This window comes from Vanacampus margaritifer, chromosome 5 (assembly GCF_051991255.1).
Source record: "Vanacampus margaritifer isolate UIUO_Vmar chromosome 5, RoL_Vmar_1.0, whole genome shotgun sequence".
In the NCBI taxonomy this organism is placed as follows: domain Eukaryota; kingdom Metazoa; phylum Chordata; class Actinopteri; order Syngnathiformes; family Syngnathidae; genus Vanacampus; species Vanacampus margaritifer.
In genome coordinates this window covers 24224214-24245856 of record NC_135436.1, presented here as the reverse complement: position 1 = coordinate 24245856, position 21643 = coordinate 24224214, and the positions used below count along the sequence as shown (strand labels likewise).

At 39.5% G+C, this 21643-nt stretch overlaps 1 protein-coding gene across 2 annotated transcripts in view; it reads left to right on the top strand.

Moving 5' to 3' along the window:
* LOC144052138 (roundabout homolog 2) overlaps positions 1–21643 on the top strand; it is a 56680-nt gene that overhangs the window by 34181 nt on the left and 856 nt on the right. For both annotated transcript variants that reach the window (XM_077565983.1, XM_077565985.1), the window contains exons 7-25: positions 248–419; positions 629–834; positions 4348–4429; positions 4495–4663; positions 6174–6340; positions 6474–6595; positions 6701–6917; positions 7120–7238; positions 9964–10141; positions 11194–11418; positions 12819–12861; positions 13996–14132; positions 14192–14479; positions 15644–15779; positions 17135–17418; positions 17518–17634; positions 18869–18997; positions 19172–19275; positions 20794–21643. The exon at positions 20794–21643 is cut by the window's right edge and continues 856 nt beyond it. In XM_077565983.1, the coding sequence (XP_077422109.1) occupies positions 248–419; positions 629–834; positions 4348–4429; positions 4495–4663; positions 6174–6340; positions 6474–6595; positions 6701–6917; positions 7120–7238; positions 9964–10141; positions 11194–11418; positions 12819–12861; positions 13996–14132; positions 14192–14479; positions 15644–15779; positions 17135–17418; positions 17518–17634; positions 18869–18997; positions 19172–19275; positions 20794–20805 (2907 nt within the window). In that variant the 3' untranslated portion in view covers positions 20806–21643. The remainder of the gene's footprint in view (positions 1–247; positions 420–628; positions 835–4347; positions 4430–4494; positions 4664–6173; positions 6341–6473; positions 6596–6700; positions 6918–7119; positions 7239–9963; positions 10142–11193; positions 11419–12818; positions 12862–13995; positions 14133–14191; positions 14480–15643; positions 15780–17134; positions 17419–17517; positions 17635–18868; positions 18998–19171; positions 19276–20793) is intronic.

Below are 21643 nucleotides of genomic sequence, written 5' to 3'. Positions count from 1 at the left end.
CTTTTTCCTCAAATAGCGCCTATCCCTCTAAAACAGACCTCCCTTAATTTAAGAATGGTGGCAAATGTAATTCTTTCAATCCCAGTGTCTGACCCTATAATCTGTGTGGATTTGTAATTTTCATTGCCACCTAGAGGACTGGAGTGGAACAGCATCCATCAACATGGTTATTTTACCTCGCTTTATTAACAAGGGCAGGTCATCGTAACCGTTTAACGACTGTCTGTCATGTTGGCGCGTTTTTTAGATGTTGCTGTTCCCTGGCCAACCGCCATCCCAGTCCGGTCGTTACTCCGTATCCATGAAAGGGGAGCTGACCATCACCGACGTCCACCCGGAGGATTCGGGCTTCTACATCTGCCAGGCCATCAGTGTGGCGGGAAGTGTGCTGAGCAAGGCCCTGCTGGAGGTGGAAGGAGGTACGATTAACGAGATCCTGCCAGACTAGCTTGACCGTTCACAGCATAATATAGGTTCTTAGTCAGCAGAAATACTTTCAGGTGGCAGATGCTTTGGCACTAAATTACTCACCAAACTAATATTTTATACAAAGATGTAAGAAAATGCCTTTCACAAACCCAATGATGGAGGTCATTGTTATGAAAAGATCTTTATCCCTCAATGGTAGGACCTTCAGGCCAGATCCCCCCAATCATTCGCCAAGGTCCAGCCAATCACACGTTGTCACGGGGCGCCACGGCCCGACTGCACTGCCGAGTCATCGGAGGATCCTCGGTCAAGATTTCATGGGAGAAGGACGGAGACACGATTGAGGGGAACGACGCTCGCTTGATGTTGGCGGAGAATGGCACGTTGGAAATAAGAGACATAGAGGTGAGCAACAGTGGGTGGGGTATGCTTAAAAGTAGGGGGGGCAAAATTAGTGTGTTAATTTTGAGTTCATTTACAGTTTCTATAACGCCACTATTTTTTTTACGCATGATTAACTCTTTGACTGCCAAAAACGTTAAATAACGTTTAGTAAAATCCTATGGAGGAGTACCAAAGACGTTTGTTTCAAAACAGAGGTGAAACTAACCATTTTCTATTGTTGATTACTCAAAAAAGGAATAAGGTACAAACAAACTTTTTTTTTCTGATGAAAGATGAGAGTCCAATCTTTCATTTGGTAGTATGTGTTTCCATAGCCCAAACACATAATTTTATGTGGACCTTGAAAGATCAGTCAAAATGCTTAAATCGGCTGGCACCCACGGCATCCCTTTTCTGAAAACGTCTGGCAGTCAAAGAGTTAATGACGGCCCTTATTTAGAAAGCCTGTACTGGGGGAATTCCAGTCTCAATGCAGCAGACACATCTATATCAAAATTTAGCAGTAATAAATTGAATAATAATGCATATATTTGTGGAGGCTGGGGTCAAGTTGTATTTGACAATTTTAAAAATGAGCAGAATTTCACAAGTTACTTCATGTTAAAGATTAGATAGCTCTTAATATGAAAAGAAAAATACAGTGAGCTGTCACCGACATCTTAACAATTATGACATCTAGTGGCAGAAAAATTACCTCAACACAAATCAACATCACACTCGTTTTTTACAGTACAGTAAGTACATCTTTATAATTTTAACTCAATTTTATGACATTACTGTATCAATGACTAAAAGATGCAGCCATATTTCTATTAGTTGAACATTTTTTCACTTATATTAACAAGATATGAAAACCTATATTTTATTGTACATTTTCTTGTACATTTAGAACAGATATAAAATGTGCAATTAATCGTGAGTTAACTATTGAAGTCATGCGATTAATTGCGATTAAAAATGTTAATCACCTGACACCACTACTTAAAAGCCTAAGAAAAAGCCAAACACATTTTTTTTTTTTTTTGCCAACACTAATGGTGAGTTGGAACTTGTAAAACACAAATTCACCTGATTGGCGATCAATTGACTTTGATTGTGGCAACTCGTTGAACATCAATAAAGTTAGCATCAGATGTTATATATGTTTAGAGTTGTGTCCTAGCTGGCCCAATAATATTAAAGAGCATTAAAGGTGTTGATCCAGGTGACCATGGCAACAACAGAGCGTTTTATGATGATCTCAAAACCAAATCCTAAAATGTTTTAAAGTCTCGTAATTGGCTTCACGTTAAAGCTAAAGCCCCCTTTTAATTTTTCTCCCCAATTCACATCTTACATGCCAAATTCCAATTGGGTTCATAACATTCAGAGTGAGTTTTGAAGAGTGATGTCTCCGAGGTGGCACGTATCTCTCCCCGTTGCAATTACGTGTTCACGTGGTGTATAATTGTAATGTTAATGAAAGCTCCTGTTTGCAAATGCTAATGCTCTGGGCTTTGATGAAGGAGTAGGCGCTATCGGTTTCGTAACCTCACCTGGAGGTTGGAGAGGCGGCATCCTTTATCCTTAATTGACTGGAGATAGCCGATTAATCATCCAACTGGCTTCTAATTAAAAGGCCTGCTTATTGGCTGCTCTTGCAAACTTAGCATTAAGGTTTGCTCCAGTGCACCGCTGAGAGGAAGACGAAGAGGAGGGGGTTGATCTGCCATGGCAATGTGCTCAATGGAACAGAAGAGGTGCATTAGTGTAGCGTCGAATGGGTGTTGAGGGAGTAGAAAAAAAAAAGAAAAAAGAATAGAGATGAAGATGACGTGTCAGGGACTAAAAATATTTACCCCGCCGTTGCACCGACATCGCGGCATCAATATTTCATTGACAAGCTGAAGTCATCTAAAGATGTTCACGTGCTTGCACGCCGCCAAGGTCAACACTGCGGAGCATGATCTCATTTGGTCTCTGGATCTTTGCGGCAGTGCAGCGTGGCGCGGGGCAGGGCGGGGCAACTCCATTCCGGATACTAACTGCTACAGTGACACACAGGGTTACTTATGTTTACAATTACAAATACAAAAGCATCTGGAGAGGTTGAGGGGCAAATTATTTTACAGACTGATATTACATTTATTCTCAAAACAATTATTTATAACCCTAGAAGTCTGCCACACTAAACACACATCAAAATGACGATATAAACGGTAGAGATCAGAACAAAAATACATATTTGCATGTTATGTAAACTGTCAGGCATTTAAACAAACAATTCCTTGGAATCAAATTACTGCAAACCGGTTCTCAAAAAATACTTTTTTTATTATCATTATTATTATTTTATTTTTATTTTTTTATTATTATTACTAGGCTTTGTTCAGTCTTGAAAATTTCTAGCATAATGCCCCGTTGAAACTTTTGAACTCTGTTTTTTTTATTTCTCCTTTTGAAATTTTGCACCACCCCATTTTTTTTCACCAAGAGTATCCACCATTTATTATTATCCCAAAGTCCAATCTACAAAATTTCTAGTATTGTGGCCCCTTGCAACTCTGAAATATTTTTTCACGGCTATAACCATAACCAATTTAATTTCAAAAACTAAATAAATGAATAGATAAATACAAAATGAGATACTCCATGCCACTGTCCAAGCTTTAAAAAAAATAAAATAAAATCACGCTTAAGGCCTATTAAAACTATGATATTGTTTGTTTAAAAAAGAAAAGAAAAAAAAAGCTATGAGCACAACTAGTCATTTTAATTTTTTGTTTTTTTTATTTCAAGTCTCAAATTAGTTTGGGTTTTTGGAAACTGTGACCGCCGATCATGGCTACGTTTACCAAAAAATATAGCATATCATTTACAACAAATTTATCGTCACTGCACGTCACGAGTACAGAACAACGAAATTCACTTTAACAAGTACAACTTGTCCAAGAGACACAAAAAAAAACAACGACCGACAGAGAGAGACAGTACGTGAAGCCTGACGAGTTGCCAAAGCAGCTCCCCAATTTCTCAGATGAAAAAATAAACCCATAAGGAAGGGGAAGGGGAAAAAACAACCCCAAACTATGCTCCTGTAATCACAGTATGGATTTGGAGAAACAAAAACCTCAGCAAACAGCCACATAAACAATCAACTAACAACAACTCGAATACCTGCACATTGGGGCATATCGGGAGAGGGACATTACAGCCCAGACACACAACCTTACAAATTTTGCACTAGGGATGAACTGGCACTATGCCCCAGTCCTAACTTAAAATACTCAAGGACTGTCGGAGAAGTTCCTATTAAATTTGGTTGTAGGGGTTTGTTCTGACTGCAGTCAGGATCCCTAAGGCTTAACTGGGGCCCCCTCAGGAGAGCTCCAACCCATGAAATTGTTACAATGAACTTGGCGGTAGCCAGTCAGCAGTTTTATATCTTCGATATTTTTGTGGCCTCTGGAGATTGATGTCGTTTTCCCAATTTGTGTCCCGTGTCATCCTCAAATGCTAACTTTGGCCCAACAGGAGGCCGACTCGGGCATGTACACGTGCGTAGCGTCCAGCCCCACGGGGGAGTCCAGCTGGAGCGGGATGCTGACTGTCAGAGGTACTTGGTCTCCGTGTTACACGTCCTCTCCAAAACCCCTCCCTCACTGTCCTCGTCCTCAACAGAAGGCCCCGTGTCGTCCCCGTCCCGAATTTCCGAGTTCATCCAGCTGCCGGGACCCCCGCAGAAGCCCGTGGTGACCGACGTGACCAGAAACAGCGTCACCCTCACCTGGCAGTCCAACCCGCACGAGGGCGGGGCCGCCGTCACCTCCTACGTCCTGGAGGCCTTCAGGTATGTGCGCCGTCAGTCTGCACTCAAAGGTCGCTTTATTAGGTAAGCTTGCATCATCTCGTGCGGTGGTTTTTCAGTTGTTGTCACCCTAGAACTCGCATTATCTTATCGTTGAAAAGTCTCAAATGTACAATTGTTACAAACTTTTTTTGGGGGGGGGGGGTTCGCTAATGAGGCTTATCAAGCCAAGTACTGATATTTAACTTCAGCACTTTCCACCCTTTTTTTCTATCTTAAAAGAAAAGTTCTCCAGTTATTTTAATGCACCATGGACTGTGTCGGTGTCTGTTTTAATCCGTGGCTTTTTATCCCCCTTATTGAAGCCTGGCCTCTTCATCTCAAATCATTTTCAATGAATCATTGGCGCCTGAGGGCAAGAGATCCAAAAGGGAGAGTGGAAGGTTCACTGCGGAAGAAGAGAAGGGTGGTGACAGTTATTGTAGTGGTCACATTGGCACTTCTGTCCTGTTCCCTGTCCCAAAAAACAGGCAAAAATTGGCAGATTTCTTTTGTTTTTGCTTAGCTTTTTTTTTATTTATCATATATTAAAATATTCCAACATAAGTCCAAGCTGATGACATTCAAACATTCCCTTTTTTTGGAATTTTTGGGCCATTCAAACATTCCCTTTTTCTAACAACCCCAATAAAGCACACACATAAAAAAAAAAATCGCTGAATGTTCTCACTGTTGTAAAGTTAACTAAATACTAAAGGATACAATATTATAGAACAGTCAAACTTTCTGTCTGTAATTCATATCTTTTTTAATTGCAAGCGCTTGATGGACCAATTTTTTTTTTATTATTTATATATTTTCATAATTAATCAGCAGATTAATCTATTATCAGAAATGTATTTTGCCAAATATCGGAGTCTACGTCGTACCTAAAAAAAAAATTATATTGGTATTCATATCGGTAAGGCCCTAGCGATAGTATGATTATTGAACCAACTACTTAAGTAAAAGTAAAAAATGTACAGACGAGACTACTAAGTACACAAGTAACAATTACGCAGTATTTGTGCTGTCAATTATACTTAAGACCATTTTTTACAGCCTTATAGTTAGTAAAAGTAAAATGTCTTTAGAAAAATAAATATTCAAGTCAAAAATACCTAAAATATATATTTAAATACTCCCCAATACTGATGAAAATACTAGTATCTGCAGTTTATTACTGTAATAGCATTTGTTGGCATTGGATTTCAAATGTCATTGCCACTGCAACTTTCATCTCTCTTATCGTTCTATCCGGATTACATTGTTATCAGCAGATACTGTGATAAGGGACCGAAACAATGCTAACACGAGGATACAAAGGGCATCTGATTCAAAATGTTGTGCATATCATTATCAGCATCACCAGGCATCCCTCCGGGTTCACCTTTCGGCGTGACATGATGTCTCATTTTGCCTGCTGTCAGCAAATTGGCTCATTTGTTTTTTGGCAAAGTCACAAGGCAGAGAGGGCATTTAGTTTGACGGCTTGATCGATTGTCGCCCGCAGCCAATCGGTGGGCAGCACCTGGCAGACGGTGGCCGACCACGTGCGGCACGAGCGGCACACCGTGGTGGGGCTCTTGCCCAACACCGTGTACCTCTTCATCGTCAGAGCCCTCAACTCGTACGGCCTTAGCGACCCCAGCCCCATCTCGGAGCCTGTCAGGACGCAGGGTGAATCTCTTCTGAGAATAAACAGCTGATTGCTTCTTCAGTTCACTGTATTGCTTTTCCCCCTGAAGTAGAGTTGGATGTCAACTAAAGTTCAACTTTTTTTTTCTGCTAATTCTCTGCGGGCGGATACCAGATGGAAGTCCTCCAGAAACGGGGGTAGACCACCGACAGGTGCAGAGAGAACTCGGCGAGATGTCGGTTTACCTGTCAAAACCTGTCGTTCTGTCTCCCACCAGTGCCAAGATTTCTTGGACCGTGAGTTGTTCTTACAGAGTGTAAAAGACGCGCTTATCTTCCCAAAAGCGTCTCCATAATCGGATTGAACTGAATTTCTGCTTCTTCCGCGCCAACTCTTTGCAGGTGGCCCGTCAGTCCCGTTACGTTCAGGGTTTCCGCGTGTTTTACCGCACCATCGGCAGCTCCTGGCTGGTCCAGGATGTGGAGGCCACGTCGGAGCACAGCGCCGTCTTAGAGGATTTGCTGCGCAATGCTGAATACGAGGTGAAGATAAGGCCGTACTTCAATGAGCTGCAGGGACACGACAGCCTCATGGTGTTGCTGCGCACGCCGGAGGAAGGTAAAGAATTCGCAGCGAAGGAGCGCTTTCCACATGGAGCAAGTCTCGAACCACACTACGTGTTAAGAGACGAGGACTAAATAACGTAGGCAAGGAAAACCTGCCTCTAAGGGAGAAACCTTGAGCAGAACGGAGAATGTGCACGCTTGACAATAACAACAAATAATTATACCAATGCCATTCTTTTCTTATCACTCTGCAGTTTTGAGCGCAGCACCGCAGGCGGTGTCGGTGGTGCAACTCACCAACAGCTCCAGTATCAGCGTGTCCTGGGAGCCGCCGCCTCATAGTGCTTATAGCGGCATCATTCGAGAGTACAAGGTGAGCACATTTTCTTTTCTGATATTAAAGAAACACTATGCAACTATATCGATATATAGGAATATTCAAATTTCAATGGATAAACAATGAATATTCATTAAATATGTGTGAGAATGGATCTTTTAACTCAATTTCAAGGTCAACTAAAACAAAAGGTCAAAAGGCTACAAAAGTATGCACTAGATTGCTGTCTACAGCTGAATGTCTCCAAAACAGTCTGCTAGGTAGCCTACTGTCCAGGCACTAGTAAACGCCTTAAGAACACAATGTGAAAAATATAAATTTCTTACTGTAAGCCCCTTGCATAATACCCTCGCTAGATTTCTTGCCCCCTCCCCACCTACCCCACCCCCACCCACACCACCACACACACACACGGGATTTGTGTTCATTTAGAGTGTGCGCCCCTAAGTTTTCTACTTGTACCTCCTAGGAAAAAAAAGTATTGTCTGGAAACATGCACTCTAAAAACAGTTTAAAAGAAAAAGAAAAAAAAGTAACCCGATTTTGGATCAATAATGGACCCAATTTTCTGGGTTGTTTTATGCAGAATGACCCACTTTTTTGATCCAAGTAAAGCATCTGACCAATATTTATGAGTTAGTTTACACTAAAAGACCAATTTCTTGACTCAAAGTCCGGTCAAAATACACCCAAGTAACAAATCGGTCCATTGACCCATAGTTGGCTTATTTTTGACCCAACTGTTTTTAGAGTGTGGAGCTAGCTTATATCAGCTGCTGTATAAGGAAGGACTAGCTGTAGCTTTGACGCTCCTGACCTTGACTAGTGCAGATTTTCCTGGTCTGGGCCTCCTTTAATCATAGTTGGTTAAATTTTGAACACACCAGGCAACTTGTCATATGTTGTGTTAGCATTAGCATCAGAAAGATTGCTGTTCACAGTAACGGTCATTCAATGGTCAGATGACTTATTAGCATTTAGCATGTAGTGACTGGATTGGCTTCGGAGCCTGTTATTGTCAGTGTTTCTTTTGCTGTCCGCTACATGTTATATAACCAACTTCACCAACTTGGTCAGCTTGTTGACATTTCTACCCCTGTCTCTTTGCATTCATCACAGTGATGCTGTTAGGGGAAGAAGCGCACACTAGTTATTCCTTACCGCAGCCTTAATGCACACATACAAGTCATTGGCGGAAGATGGGTGTGGTGAGATGAAAATGGAACAAACTTGCTTTTTTTTTCCCCATCCCCCTTCGCTCTGTATCTTATAGACTTGCATTATGAAATTAGTGATTACTCACGGCCTCTTATCTGTTGCCAGTACATGCTGTTGTCATCGCGTTCTCAGCTCCACTGTGCCTGTCATCTTCTCTCCGCACACTGATAAAAAGGCAGCGTTCTGATTATCTGCTCGCTCTCCCAGTGTGAGCGCCATGCTGATGACTCAGACTTCAGGCCTCATTTCTGAGAAGAAAAGAAGAAAAAAACATTGAAGCGGAGCACAGAGTTTTATTGTTTTGATTCCGTGCGCACGTCTGTCTGTGATATAGTAATGAGAAGAAGTGCGATTGTGATCTGCCTCAGGCGAGGATCCCTTTTAATCCCCTTAAAGCACTCGTTGTTTGCTCCAACACACCCTCTGGCTTAAAAGTGGACTCTAAATACTGATGTGGGTATAACTTTTCATCACATTCAACACCCCGACCCCACTCTCATCCACCCTCAAACTGTATTTTCTTTTATATTTTATGCATTCATGACAGTAACCTCAAAACGAGTAGTGTGCTTATTAGCAGCACACATGCTTTACCGAGAACAATTCTCAAGCCACTTTCTAAAATAACTTTTTCTGTTTCTTTGCCTGTTTTGTTATTCCATTTAAAAAAAAAAACTACCCTATTGTTTTTTTTTTCACACCGCAGATGCCTGAAACTGAGGCAGAGCAAAGCAAACCACACTTTTCATTATTAATTCTTTACAAAAAGTCGGACTAAAACCTAGTCGTATGAAAACTGAATCAGTATTCATATTATAGTAAATAATGTGCATATGATAAATCGGAACAATTTAATGTGTTTCCACGAGATGGCAGGTACATAATTGCTGCCATACATACAACAGAACAAGTTGAATTTGCGGGTAAACTGCAACCAAATCATTGTTTTCAGTGTTTTTTTGTTTTGTTTTGTTTTTAAGCAAGCTTTAGATACATTGCCACTTGACTGAAGTGGAAAAATTAAAGCAATAAAGCTGCAGTAATGTAGGGTCTGACAAATATGGATTTTTTTTATTGGCATAATTCAATTCTGATTAATTAAAAAAATATCTAATGAATAATAAAACTTTTTTTGTGGTCCCTTAACACTTCAATAAAGATATGAACAATACGCAGAAAATTTGACTGTTTTAGATTGATTTGGTATTTGTTTAACTTAACAACAGATGAAAAAAAAAAGGCTGTTTTGGGTGGCAGGGCGGGTAATATTTGAATCATGAATGTTATTATTTTTGTCTTATGTTGGAATGTGCACATGTGTAAGAGAAATAAAAAATATCTGCAAATAAACATTTTTTCACTCACTAGGCCATGCCCCTTAAATCTACACAATTGCACCATATAAAATCAATGTATTTGTACATATTTGTACTTTTTTTGGGGGGAGGGGGGGTGTTTTCATACCATACAGTGTTGTTTATATTTAATATTTATTAAAATTACAGCAAAAATAATTGTTCAACTGTATATATGTTGTGTTCAGGTGTGGTGTGTGAGCAGCAGCTTGGACCAGGAGAAGCACGTCAACCGAACGGTGGACGGAGCCGTTGTGTCCATCCTGCTCAACGGCTTGCTGCCTGAGGTGCGCTACGCCGTCACTGTGGCCGCCGTCACCAGCCTAGGCGTCGGCGCCCCCAGCTCGGCTGTCCACCTTGTCCTCAGTGAGTCTGACGCATCCGTGACGAAATCCGTCGCCCGTGGGTCTTGATTACTTTACTGAATTGTACGGTTGTTATTTGATATGATCAGCTTTATTTCTTTTGATTGATTATATTCTATTTTTTTTATATCTTATTCATTAAGACTTTTTTATTTATTTATTACTATTTATGTATTCATGTATTTATTACCATTGATTACCATTTTGTCTAGCTATTTATTAATTTATTAATACATAATTTATTTTATCATTATTTCTAGCAAATTATTTTACAATTCCCTTATTTTAATTATTTTTATTTTTCCATTTAACCTCATTTCATTTATATATATCATCATTTTATCATTTCTTTTTTTTCATTTATCATTTTATCATTTAATTTTTCAGAGATTCCGAATATTTATTGTCATTGTCACAAGGGAACAATGAAACTTCGTTTGGAGCATCCATACAGCAAGAGTTGGCATTCTTTATTTTTACACAATTATTTGTAATTTTTCATGTATTTATTTTTATCATTTTTTTTATCTATTTACACACAGCTGTGTAATTTCATTCAGCTAACACAGGATTTATTCAGATTTACTGAATCACATTTTTTTAATTCTATCTATCTATCTATCTATCTATCTATCTATCTATCTATCTATCTATCTATCTAGCTAGCTAGATAGATAGCTCTCTATCTAACTAGCTAGTTGCTATCTCACTATAGCTAGCTACCTAGCTAGCTAGTTTTCTATCTAGCTAGCTAGCTATAGCTATCTGTGAATTATGATATGCCATTTGTTTGTGTTTTTCATCATGTTTTTTAATTAGTGATTTATGTGGATTATCATTATCACTTTTGAATCTATTTGTATCACTATTAGTATTTTTGTAGCCGTCCGTAGTTGTGTGCCTTAATTTAATTATATTGTCACGATTATCTCTTCATTCTTATTATCATTTCTCAAATTAATTGACTTGTTAGTTTTGTTGATGTTTATTTTCATGCAGCTGGCAAGGGATTGATTCCTATTCAGTCGCCATTACTGTGTGCTCTTCCCTTAGCTCCGCCGGGGGGCTACACCTCCACGCCCGTGAGGACAGGCGGCGGTGGCGACGTGAGCATCTCGGAGCAGATCACCGTGGTGGTGCGCCAGCCGGCCTTCATTGCCGGGCTAGGGATGGCCGCCTGGCTGGCTCTGATGGGCCTCAGCGGCTGGTTCTACTGTCGTCATCGCCGCAGGAAGCAGCTGGGCCACTACACCACGTCCTTTGCGTACACGCCGGCAGGTAAGCAATGAAAAAGTGGACGGCAAAAGTTGTATTTACAATGCAGGTCCGAGGGCCCCATTTGGATTTAATGCTTATGCAGTGGACCCTCGCTATTTGCGGGTTTGGAGACCAAGCCGCAACGCAAATAGTCATGCCCCATAACCCTCCTACCCCCAATTACCATTTCATATAAAATCTCAAATTCAATGCAAAGCAGAAATTATTGTTGTTGATTGGCGGCTAGCTTGAGCAATTAGCATCAACAGAATTTTCAACAATTCCAATGTTTTTTATTTTTTGGGGGGTTAAGCTTTTGTTATCTTGGCTAAGCGCATCAAAAAACATTTTTTTCTATCTGTGAAAAGTAATACCATGCAATGTATTATCGATTGACGATTTGTGCAATGCTAAGCAGAACAGTGAATCTGCGTTGTTGCTAAAATCTTGACAAATGACTGCCGCAAGATGGCTGACACCCTGACGAATGAGCTCATCAGTCGGCAAGGCGTGTTTGTTGTTTTGGGTTTGTTTGTTTTTTTGCTGTTGTGTTTTATTAGTTTTGTTTGGTTTTTGTTTTTTTCATTTGCTCTCTATCATCAGTATATCCAATCTGTGTCAGCAAATATCTGATGCCTATCAGGATTTTATTTGCATTTGGAGGAAGGCTGAAACTCATCTTAAGATAGCAGTTTTTGTACATTTTGTACATCGTGTCATTTGAACCATGCGGTCTAAATCCTGCCAAAGTGAACTCGGGTTGAACGTCTGAAATGTGACACTTTTTTGCAGTAGAGGGCGTCGTTCAAAGTGGAAAGGATTAGTGTGACTTCAGGTGTCACTTCTGACAAAGACAAAGCCAGCTTGACACGCTTTCTTCAAAACAACTTGTGGAAAACTTATTATTAGACCTCATGGGACGTGCTCAAAGCTTAATGTCATTGCCAGCTGATTCAAGTGTATTTGTTATGAGACAACAAGAAACAATACTGACATAACCTGTGACAATTTGAATTTAAAACATGCCCTCTGGTGCATGAACTCATCTGTTTGATGTTAGAAAAGAGGCTTTGTGCTTTTGACTTTTGATGGTTGCTTCAGTGAACCCGACAATCAAAACGAAGAAAACAATTGTTTCTATCATAATTGGCTGTGTTGCGGCAATGTCACCAGATTGTTTTGTACAGGTACAGTATAACTCGGTACCATTTCACGAACTTTTACAGATCAAGGCCTGATTTTGAAACATTCTTTCCTACCAGGGACCCAAACGTACTAAAGTATATCATTACATACTGTACATACTTCCATACTTACATGCTGTATGATCATTGAAATTCAATTAATTGGCAACTCACCGAAAAATGGACCCGCCACTCATTTTGGGTACCAAACCTCAGTTTTTTTCTTCTTCCCTTTAGTTGGCTTCGCTCACGGTGAAGGATCCGGAATCATCAATGGAGGGTAAAGAATATGCTTAATATATTTAATATATATTAAAATTTAATTCTGATTATTGTTTTCATTGTCATGCTATCATACAGGTGCATCTCAATAAATGGAGTGAAACTCGTGCTTAGTCTATCGAGTTACAACAAAGAGATGATTTGTTACTAGGGGTGTCAGGCGATTAAAATTTTAATTGTAATTAATCGCATGACCTCAATAGTTAACTCGCGATTAATTACAAAGTTTATATCTATTCTAAATGTGCAATAAAATATTTTTTCTGAGTTTTCATACGTTTGTTAACATAAAAGTGGAAAAAATGTTAACCTAATAGAAATATGTCTGCATCTTTTAGTCATTGATGTAGTTTCATAATAATTCAGAAAATTTAGTTAAGATTAAAAAGATGTACAGTACTGTCAAAAAAACGAGTGTGATATTGATTTGTGTTGAGGTCATTTTTCTGCCACTAGGTGGCATAGTTGCATTTGTAAGACGGTGACAGCTCAGTGCGTTTTTATTTTCATATTAAGAACTATCTAATCTTTAACATAAAGTAACTTGTGAAAATCTGCATATTTTTTAAATTGTAAAATACAACTTGACCCCAGTCTCTTCAAATATACGCATTATTATGAAATTTATGACCGCAACATTTTGACGTGGATGTATCTGCTGTGTTGCGACCAGAATTCCCCCAGTACAGGCTTTCCAAGTAAGGGCCGGTCATTAATCACACATTTAAAAAAAAATAGTGGCGTTAAAGGAACTTTAATTTACCTCGAAATTAACGCACTAATTTTGACACCCCTTTCATGATTTTCGTTCTAGCATTTTGTTGATTGCAGCTTACTCCTAACACGAACTCTCAATAAATTTAAATATAAAATGAAAATGTTTTTTTATGTAGAAATGAAGACATTTTTGTGAAAACCATTTTTTCTTTGTGTTTAAAGATTCTGTATAAAAGGAATTTCACTTTTTTGCAAAAGCCATATTCAAATTGATCACTTTTAGGTTACACCCATTCCATATTTCCAATGATAGCGATCCTATTTGCACACAGTTACACCAATGCAAACTACAAGCACAATAATAGGTGAGTATTATTGATTTTAATTCATGTATTATTATTTTTTCTTCTTTCAGGCCCGGCATGTTGGGATCGAACATGGGCAACTTCCCGTGGCTGGCCGACTCGTGGCCCACTCCCAACCTCATCCACAACAGCAGAGATTCCATCAACTGCTGCTCTGGCAAACTCGACTCCGAGAAATATTACAACGGTTAGTCAACACGTCCACTTGTGACGTTCTGGCGTAACGTTCCACAAATTTCCGCGCAGCTGTCGGTATGGCCAACTACCACTCGGAGAAGCACAACATGGCGTCCAGCGACAGTCCCATCTACAGCACCATCAACGCGGCGGCGGCGGCCGAGGAAGACCTGCTGAGCTACTACGACACCTACTCCAGCGCCTCCTACAAGCAGGGGCCCGACCCGTACAGCAGCAGCCCGGCGCTGTCCAACAGTGGCCTGGTGGCTCTGGAGCAGGACCTGGACCAGTGGACCATCCGGTCTGGACACTCCACCTCCGAATACGCCAAGCTGCACTATTCCAAGAAGAGCAGCGGTGAATTGATTGCTCCTTTGTCATCTTTTCGTTACTGGAGCATGATGAGGACTTAACAAGGTTGCAGAATGTATTGGTTAAGTAAATGTTTGCTGCCATGGCAACTAGGCAGGACACGCTGCCGAGGAACAGCATTACAATAACATGTCCTTGCTTTGTTTGTAAACACCCAACTCGATTCAATTGATTATTATTTTTTTGCACTTGAAGAATTGCAGCTCAAGAAACTTACCGTTCTTAACTAGTGCAATAATAAGTAGATAGCAAGTTAATATAAAACAAAATGCTCAGCCTTGTTGGTTGGTTAATTTTTTTTTAATCATAATTAATGGCATGATTTCCACAATTAACTCACGATTAATCGCAAAAAAATATTACTTATTCTATATCCGTTTTAAATTTACATTGAAATATAATTTGTCAAGTTTTTCATACTCTTGTTAATTAACATAAAATGTGACAAATATGTTTAAGTATGGTTGTAACTTCATTCATAAAAAAAATTATAGTCATTTATAAAATAATTCTAAGTTAAAAAAAAAAGATATACAGTACTATAGAGTTAAAATGAATGTAAAACATTGATTTGTCCATTTGATTTAGTTTGAGATAATTTTTCTGCCTCTAGATTGCATTAGCATTTCATGTTGTACATTGTTCTTATAAAATTAATACTAAATTAATTGGAAAAAGAAGGAACTTGTGGACTCCTGCCCATTTTGTTCATTGTAAATTACAACTTGTCCCCAGACTCCACAAATATATTTAAAATGAATGCTTCTGGATATCAATTTCAATCCTTTTTAATGCCATTTAACTTTTTTTTTTTGGGGGGGCGAAGTCCATTTAATGAATTTTAATGCTTTTTAACAACCTGCGGTAACCCTGTAATCCAATTATTTTCAATTTAAGTGACATCATCCACTACGGTAGTCCATGTTGTGGAATAAGTGTTGCAAATTAAACACCAAATAAAAAAAAATATTAAATGACAAGTATCGTTGTATCGGCATGTCTAACTCCTCCCTCCCATTGGAGGTCCTCGAAGCTGGGGAGAAAAAAAATCCCTAATGAGTTAGAGTGTCCTTCATGCTGTGGCAGGTGATGAAGCAAGTGGACTGAAGTGTTCACTGAAGCATGTTGTCATGATTGTACTCTCGGTAGAGAAACTGGCCAAGCAGAGATCCACCGGGTCGGTGTGCTCGCCGCCGCCTCTCACCTGGGTGGACGTGCTGTCTCTTCCTCTTCCTGCCAACAAGGACGGGCGTCGCCCAGAGGCGGACCATGAGGACCAGCGCAGGTGAGACGGCTATCGATCTTCTCTTTACTTTAGTATTTTTGGAAAAGTCACTTTTTAATGGCAATAGATGATTTGGCGACTGCAAAAGTCTCATTTCGTTTCAAGACTCAAGTTGACAACATCTGCGTGTCCAACTATTCCATGCAAACTTTTGGAGTGAGTGCGGCTTTAGCAAATGAACATGCAGTGGTTTCTGCAGGCGGCGCTCCGTGCTTCCGGAGTGTTGTGCGTCTCCTCTAACCGCTTGTGACAGGTTGGATTGCAGACATAACGGCCTGGCAGGGCAGGGCCGCTCTGACCGTGCCGTGTCTTTACTGATGGCATTAACCGTAATGTGACAGCATGAATTAATTCGTTATGTTTTGCACTTGACATGTCCCGCGTTTAATTGAGCCTGTTGGCATTGACAGTGTTGGTCACAAAAGTGCTCGTGGTACTTTGGAATGGAAGCAACTGTAAAGAAATGTTTGTTTGGAGACTGCTAAGTTAGTTACTAGGGTTGTGGCAAAAAAATCGATTCTCATAAAAATCGCGATTCTCATTTAGTACGATTCAGAAACCGATTTTTTTTAAATTATTTTATACTGTCTTCCCTTTGTTTGTGTGTGCCTTTATTGGGAGCACTGTTCATGTTGTACCAAATTTGGCCACTTATATGATTTTTATTTGTCTGATATTATTGTTTAGCATGTTAAGTGATATTTTTCAAATTTTGTATATTTAGATTTGATTGAGTTATTTTTACTTAACAAAAAAAAAGAAGTACTTGAGTACCTTTTTTTCCCCTACTGAGTACTTTTTACTTATTTATTTATTTTTTACTCATACTCAAATAATTATTTAAATGACGACTTTTTACTTTTACTTGATTCCCATCATGCTAAACTAACAGTACTCCTATTTGAGTAAAAATGTTGGCCTCTTGTTATTACATGTTCTTATAAAATACAAGATTATAGAATGCTATTTTCTTATTGAAACATACATTGAAGAACTTGAACGTGTATCCTTAAGACAGCACTTTGTGTGGACGAGGTGGCTTTATGGAATGCACCTATCTGGGCTGTGACTGTAGAATTGAAAACAAGGTCAACAGATACCTTAAAACAAGTTACAAAATTGAAGATGAACAAATATGTAACTGGGGATCCAATAAAATATGTGTTCATAACAAAAATGGTAGCATCTAGCCGACTGTATGCTAATGCTAACAAACCACAGAAATCATTCTTTGCCAGTAAAGTAGGTTAAATCATCCAGTTTATGTTTAAAATATGAAAAAGAAAAAGGCACTTGTCAGATGTCATGAATATTCAGTTGACTCGTGCATTCTGTGTGTCATCCTTGTCTCGTAGCTCCGGGGAGGACGAGGACGACTGGTGTCCCCCGCTGCCCGCCAGAACTTACCTGATGGACGAATCTTCCGCCGCCCTGCAGTCGCCCCGCTCGGCCACGTCTTCCCCCCAGCGGGACGCGCTGAACCCCGGCGACAGTCCCCGTCCGCAGCACGTGGACCTGCTGGCCCGTCAGCACTCCCACTTCTCCCAGTCCAACCCGGATCTGTTCACCAAAACCGCCGAGTCGCACCACGGCAGCAGCCGCTGGGCGGAAACCTTGAGGGGCGACGGCCTCTACAAAGGTCAGTTGGAATCGGGCCTCACGTGAGCCAAAAATCGTGTCACATTTATTTTTCAAGCTCTTGCGATCCTTGAGGGTGATCACCACGCTTTCTTGTCAGGACAATCTCCCGCCGCGCTCGGCGATTTGAGCCCCGCGGCTCTGGCGCACAGATGCAGGAATAAGAAGAAATCCCCCAAGGATGGAACACTTAGACGGGAGCCGCACAGCCAAGCAGGTATGACTCATCCTGTAGCATTGTCTTTAATCTGGCCCAGTTTTTTTTTTTTTTTTTTTTTCGACCAGCCTTAGCTTTAGCACCATCATGACACTTGAGTCTAATGTAGTTAGAACTTGAAAAAATAATAAGACACTACAGTAGTAGGGCAGTCAAAGAGCATTAGAACACTGGCCCCTTCAGTGAGGACTCATTACAGAATCTATCAATATTTTGTAAAAACACAATATAACAACATGCGACTGTGCCACGTTGTACCAGAATCACAACACTTCTACACTCTAATCACTTTGTGTGTTTTTTGCTAGTCGAACTTTGCTTGCTCTGAACAGCCAATCATAAGACGGACAAATGCTGATGTTATCGTGAGTGAGCCAGTTAGCTTAAATAGCCTCTCCTGGGCTTCATATGGCGTCAAAGCACTAACTGTTACTGTTGAACTTGTCTGCATCCTTCTATTGATGTTGCACTTTCCTAAAAAGAAGAGATCAGTGTCAATATATACAGTAGGCCACACGCTAAAAACTGTTAAACCTGGTTCCCACGGCAGCAGAATTGATTTTAACCCCGAATTTCCCCTCCCGACAATCGCAAGGATGCGCCGACACGCAAACTATAATCTTAACAGATAATCCTGCCGTGCGTGTTGACACCACATGCAGCGCATCCCGATATCGGGCCAGCAGGTGGCAGCAGAGTGTAAAAGATCAACCAGGGCCATGTTGCAAAAAAACTCTTTTCCCCAGTGTTTTAAACAGATTTGTGAATAATGATGAAACTTAGCTATAGCTGCTTTTTTTTTCCTTGATGAAAGAAGAGACTTTTACGCTTTCTTTTGGTAGGTTCCATGTTTTTATAGCAATAGAACACAATATTCTGTAAGCCTTGCAAAATCAGGCGAGATCCGGTAAAACAGCCGGGAGCGAAGGGGGTTGCTTCAGTGAAAATGGCTGGGAGTGAATGTGTTCTGAAAGGCACTTTCAGAATGAAAATGGATACAATAATAAAAAATGAAAAGGACCAGATTAAAAAGTCTCGAAGCATTCGTTTAAAACATACACCAGATATATTGCACATAGTCTGCATAAAGTAGGTGATATTTCAAGTGTTAAGCATTAAATTACAACAAAAGCCATCTGTGGCCACGGGGGCCGCCATCTGCCTCCCACAGGCCTATTTTCTCCCCAATACCAGTTCTAACTAAGCATGGTGTTTATTTCCCACATGGCCACAGAGCTGCCCCCTCCTCCGGCCCCCCCGCCCATTGGGAACTCCCCGCAGCCTCCCGCCGACGTTGCCACGCTCGCAAGCCACGGGCGAACCTCCCCCCACCGCAGAGCAGCCACAAAATGGTCGTCACAGGGTAGGTGGCTGTCAAGATAACAACGCAACAGCTGGGTGACTTTTAATGTGATTGTTATGTCAATCCACGTATCAGGATTGGGGGGGGGGGGGGGGGCGTAAAATCACATAGGGTTTAACCTATATACTGTATATGTGTAGAAATGAAATAAAGTGATCCGCTTGTCATCTCCAGATGAGAATGTAATCCAGTACGGGTCGTCCAACCAGATGTCAGACTACGGGTCGCTCGGCGGCGTTGTTTCCCGATCGCCAGCTTCTAGACACATGAAGGACCAGGTAATCATGCGCTAATAACCACCTAGCTGCTAGCTATACACACCACTGACTCAATTAGGAAAGACATAGTCTTGTCATTTCCTAATTATGTTCTGTCGTGCTTAACAACAAACATAATAGCTAAAATTGTCAATTATGTTTAAAGTTTCTGATAAGCAGGCAAAACATTAACAAAAATGGTTTGATGAGCTAACATTGTTTGACAGATTCTGTTATGTTATAATGTGATGAAACTAAATTGATTTTTGATTATTCTGCTTAGCAACAAGGACCAGGAAGGAGATTTTTTTTTAACCCTATGACGCCAAACATATATTAAATACAAGACATTTCGAGCCCTCTATTTCATGAGTATAATCTTTTTTTCCCCTGACGTATATGATCTGACACACGCTTTGCACGTATAATCCACTAGAGGGCAGTATCACCCAGCCAATGGCTTTTCCAGCAACCTTGCAATATTGCACCAATTGAAAAAGGAGAGACACCTATACTTGGATTTTTGGAAATACTAATATGTTTGATATGTTTTTAAAATTATTTTTAATATTTTTCTATTATTATTTTTGACCGTTATAAATTGCGAAATTTAAAGCGTTGTGACTGGATGTATCAAATATGACACAAATCAAAAGTCATATGTGGAAGTTGATTTTCAAAAAGATAGTTTGTTCAAAAGGACCAATTCAATTAATATTTACAAAGAATCTGAATTTTCTCTCATATATTTCATGCTTCAGGCTTTATAGGGTTAGTTAATTCTATGCGTCTCCTCGGTAGCTAAAAATGCTTGAATTTCTGCTTAGTAACAAAGAACGTGAAAAAAATTAATTTCTGTTGAGCAACAGTTTAGCAGCCAGTTAAGATTTTAATTCAAGAACCCAGAAACATAATCGTGTTGCTCTGACTGCTAGACATTCTTCATTCTGCAAACATTCTTAAAACTCATTCACTGCCATTGACGGCTATAGACGTCAAAAATTCATTTGAACTATTTCTATTAGTTTAAATTTTTTTCTTCCACTTTTGTTTACAGGAGTATGAAAACCTAGATTTTTTTTATTGTACATTTAGAACAGATATAAATTTTTTGATGAATCGTGAGTTAACTATTGAAGTCATGCGATTAATTACAATTTAAAAATCTTATCGTTTGACGCCCCTAATTTTTAATAATATTTTATTTTTTTAAATTAGGGTTAGGGGCATCAGGCAATTAATTTTTTCAATTGTAATTAATCACATGACTTAACTCTTTTATGTCTGTTCTAAATGTAAAATATCTTTTTTCCTAGGTTTTCATACTCTTGATAACAAAAGTGGGGGAAAAAAAGTGAAACTAATAAAAAATAGTTCAAATGAATTGTTGACGTCTATAGCCGTCAATGGCAGTGAATGCGTTAATGTATGTAAAGTTTGTCTAGCAACAAAGACAAAGAAAAAAAACTGTCTCACAAAAACAAGCAGTACATATCACAGATTAGCGTCGCTAACTTTGCTACTTTTGTTTCCTTCCAGAACCTCATGTGAGCCGACACCTTCTCCAGTTCCGTCTTTGTGCGCCTTTCATTGAAAAATTTGTGAAAAGAATAAAAAAAAAAAGACTTCACATCCAAGCTGTGTGTAAAATATCCAGACTCAATCCACTGCCCCCACTCACCATTCCTACAGCCAGACTGGATTATCTAAATAAAAATAAAGTGTACATAATGCTAATCAATAGCCACCATGAAACTGTGCACATTTACAATACAGTGACAAGTGTGTCTGTGTGTGTGTGCATGTGTGTGTGTGTGTGTGTGTTTAATGTTTGCATTGACTGTGTGCCAAAGTCCGGAGGCCACAACAGTGATGGTGTGCTCTCTACTTGCATTTGTAATCCTATGCTGCTATTTACACACACACATACGCACACACTCACACACAAGCACGTCAGGCTTGTCCTGTGCTTTCTGTCCACTTATTCAAGCAACACGATCAAACTATTGCAAAGCAACAGCGCCCACTAATGTCCCAAATGGGAATTACACCCCTGGCAACTGACTGTGACAAGAACATTTAAATAGATACATTTATTTGGTTGTGAAATAAACTATTATTCTAAAGTCTTATAATAATAAATATTTTTGGTTTATGCGCAAACTTTCATATTTATTTAGTGTATTTGTTATTTGGACCATTTAATCTAATCAATTTTAAATACCAAAATATGTTTGTAAAATAAATATTAAGATTACTGGAAATGTCAAAGATTTTCATTTGGTAACTGTTTATTTAAAAAAGAAATTACATGAATGCATATTTTAAATATGAAACAAGAATAAATATTTACTATTGTTTGTGAAATAAACAGTTATTTTCTATTAAA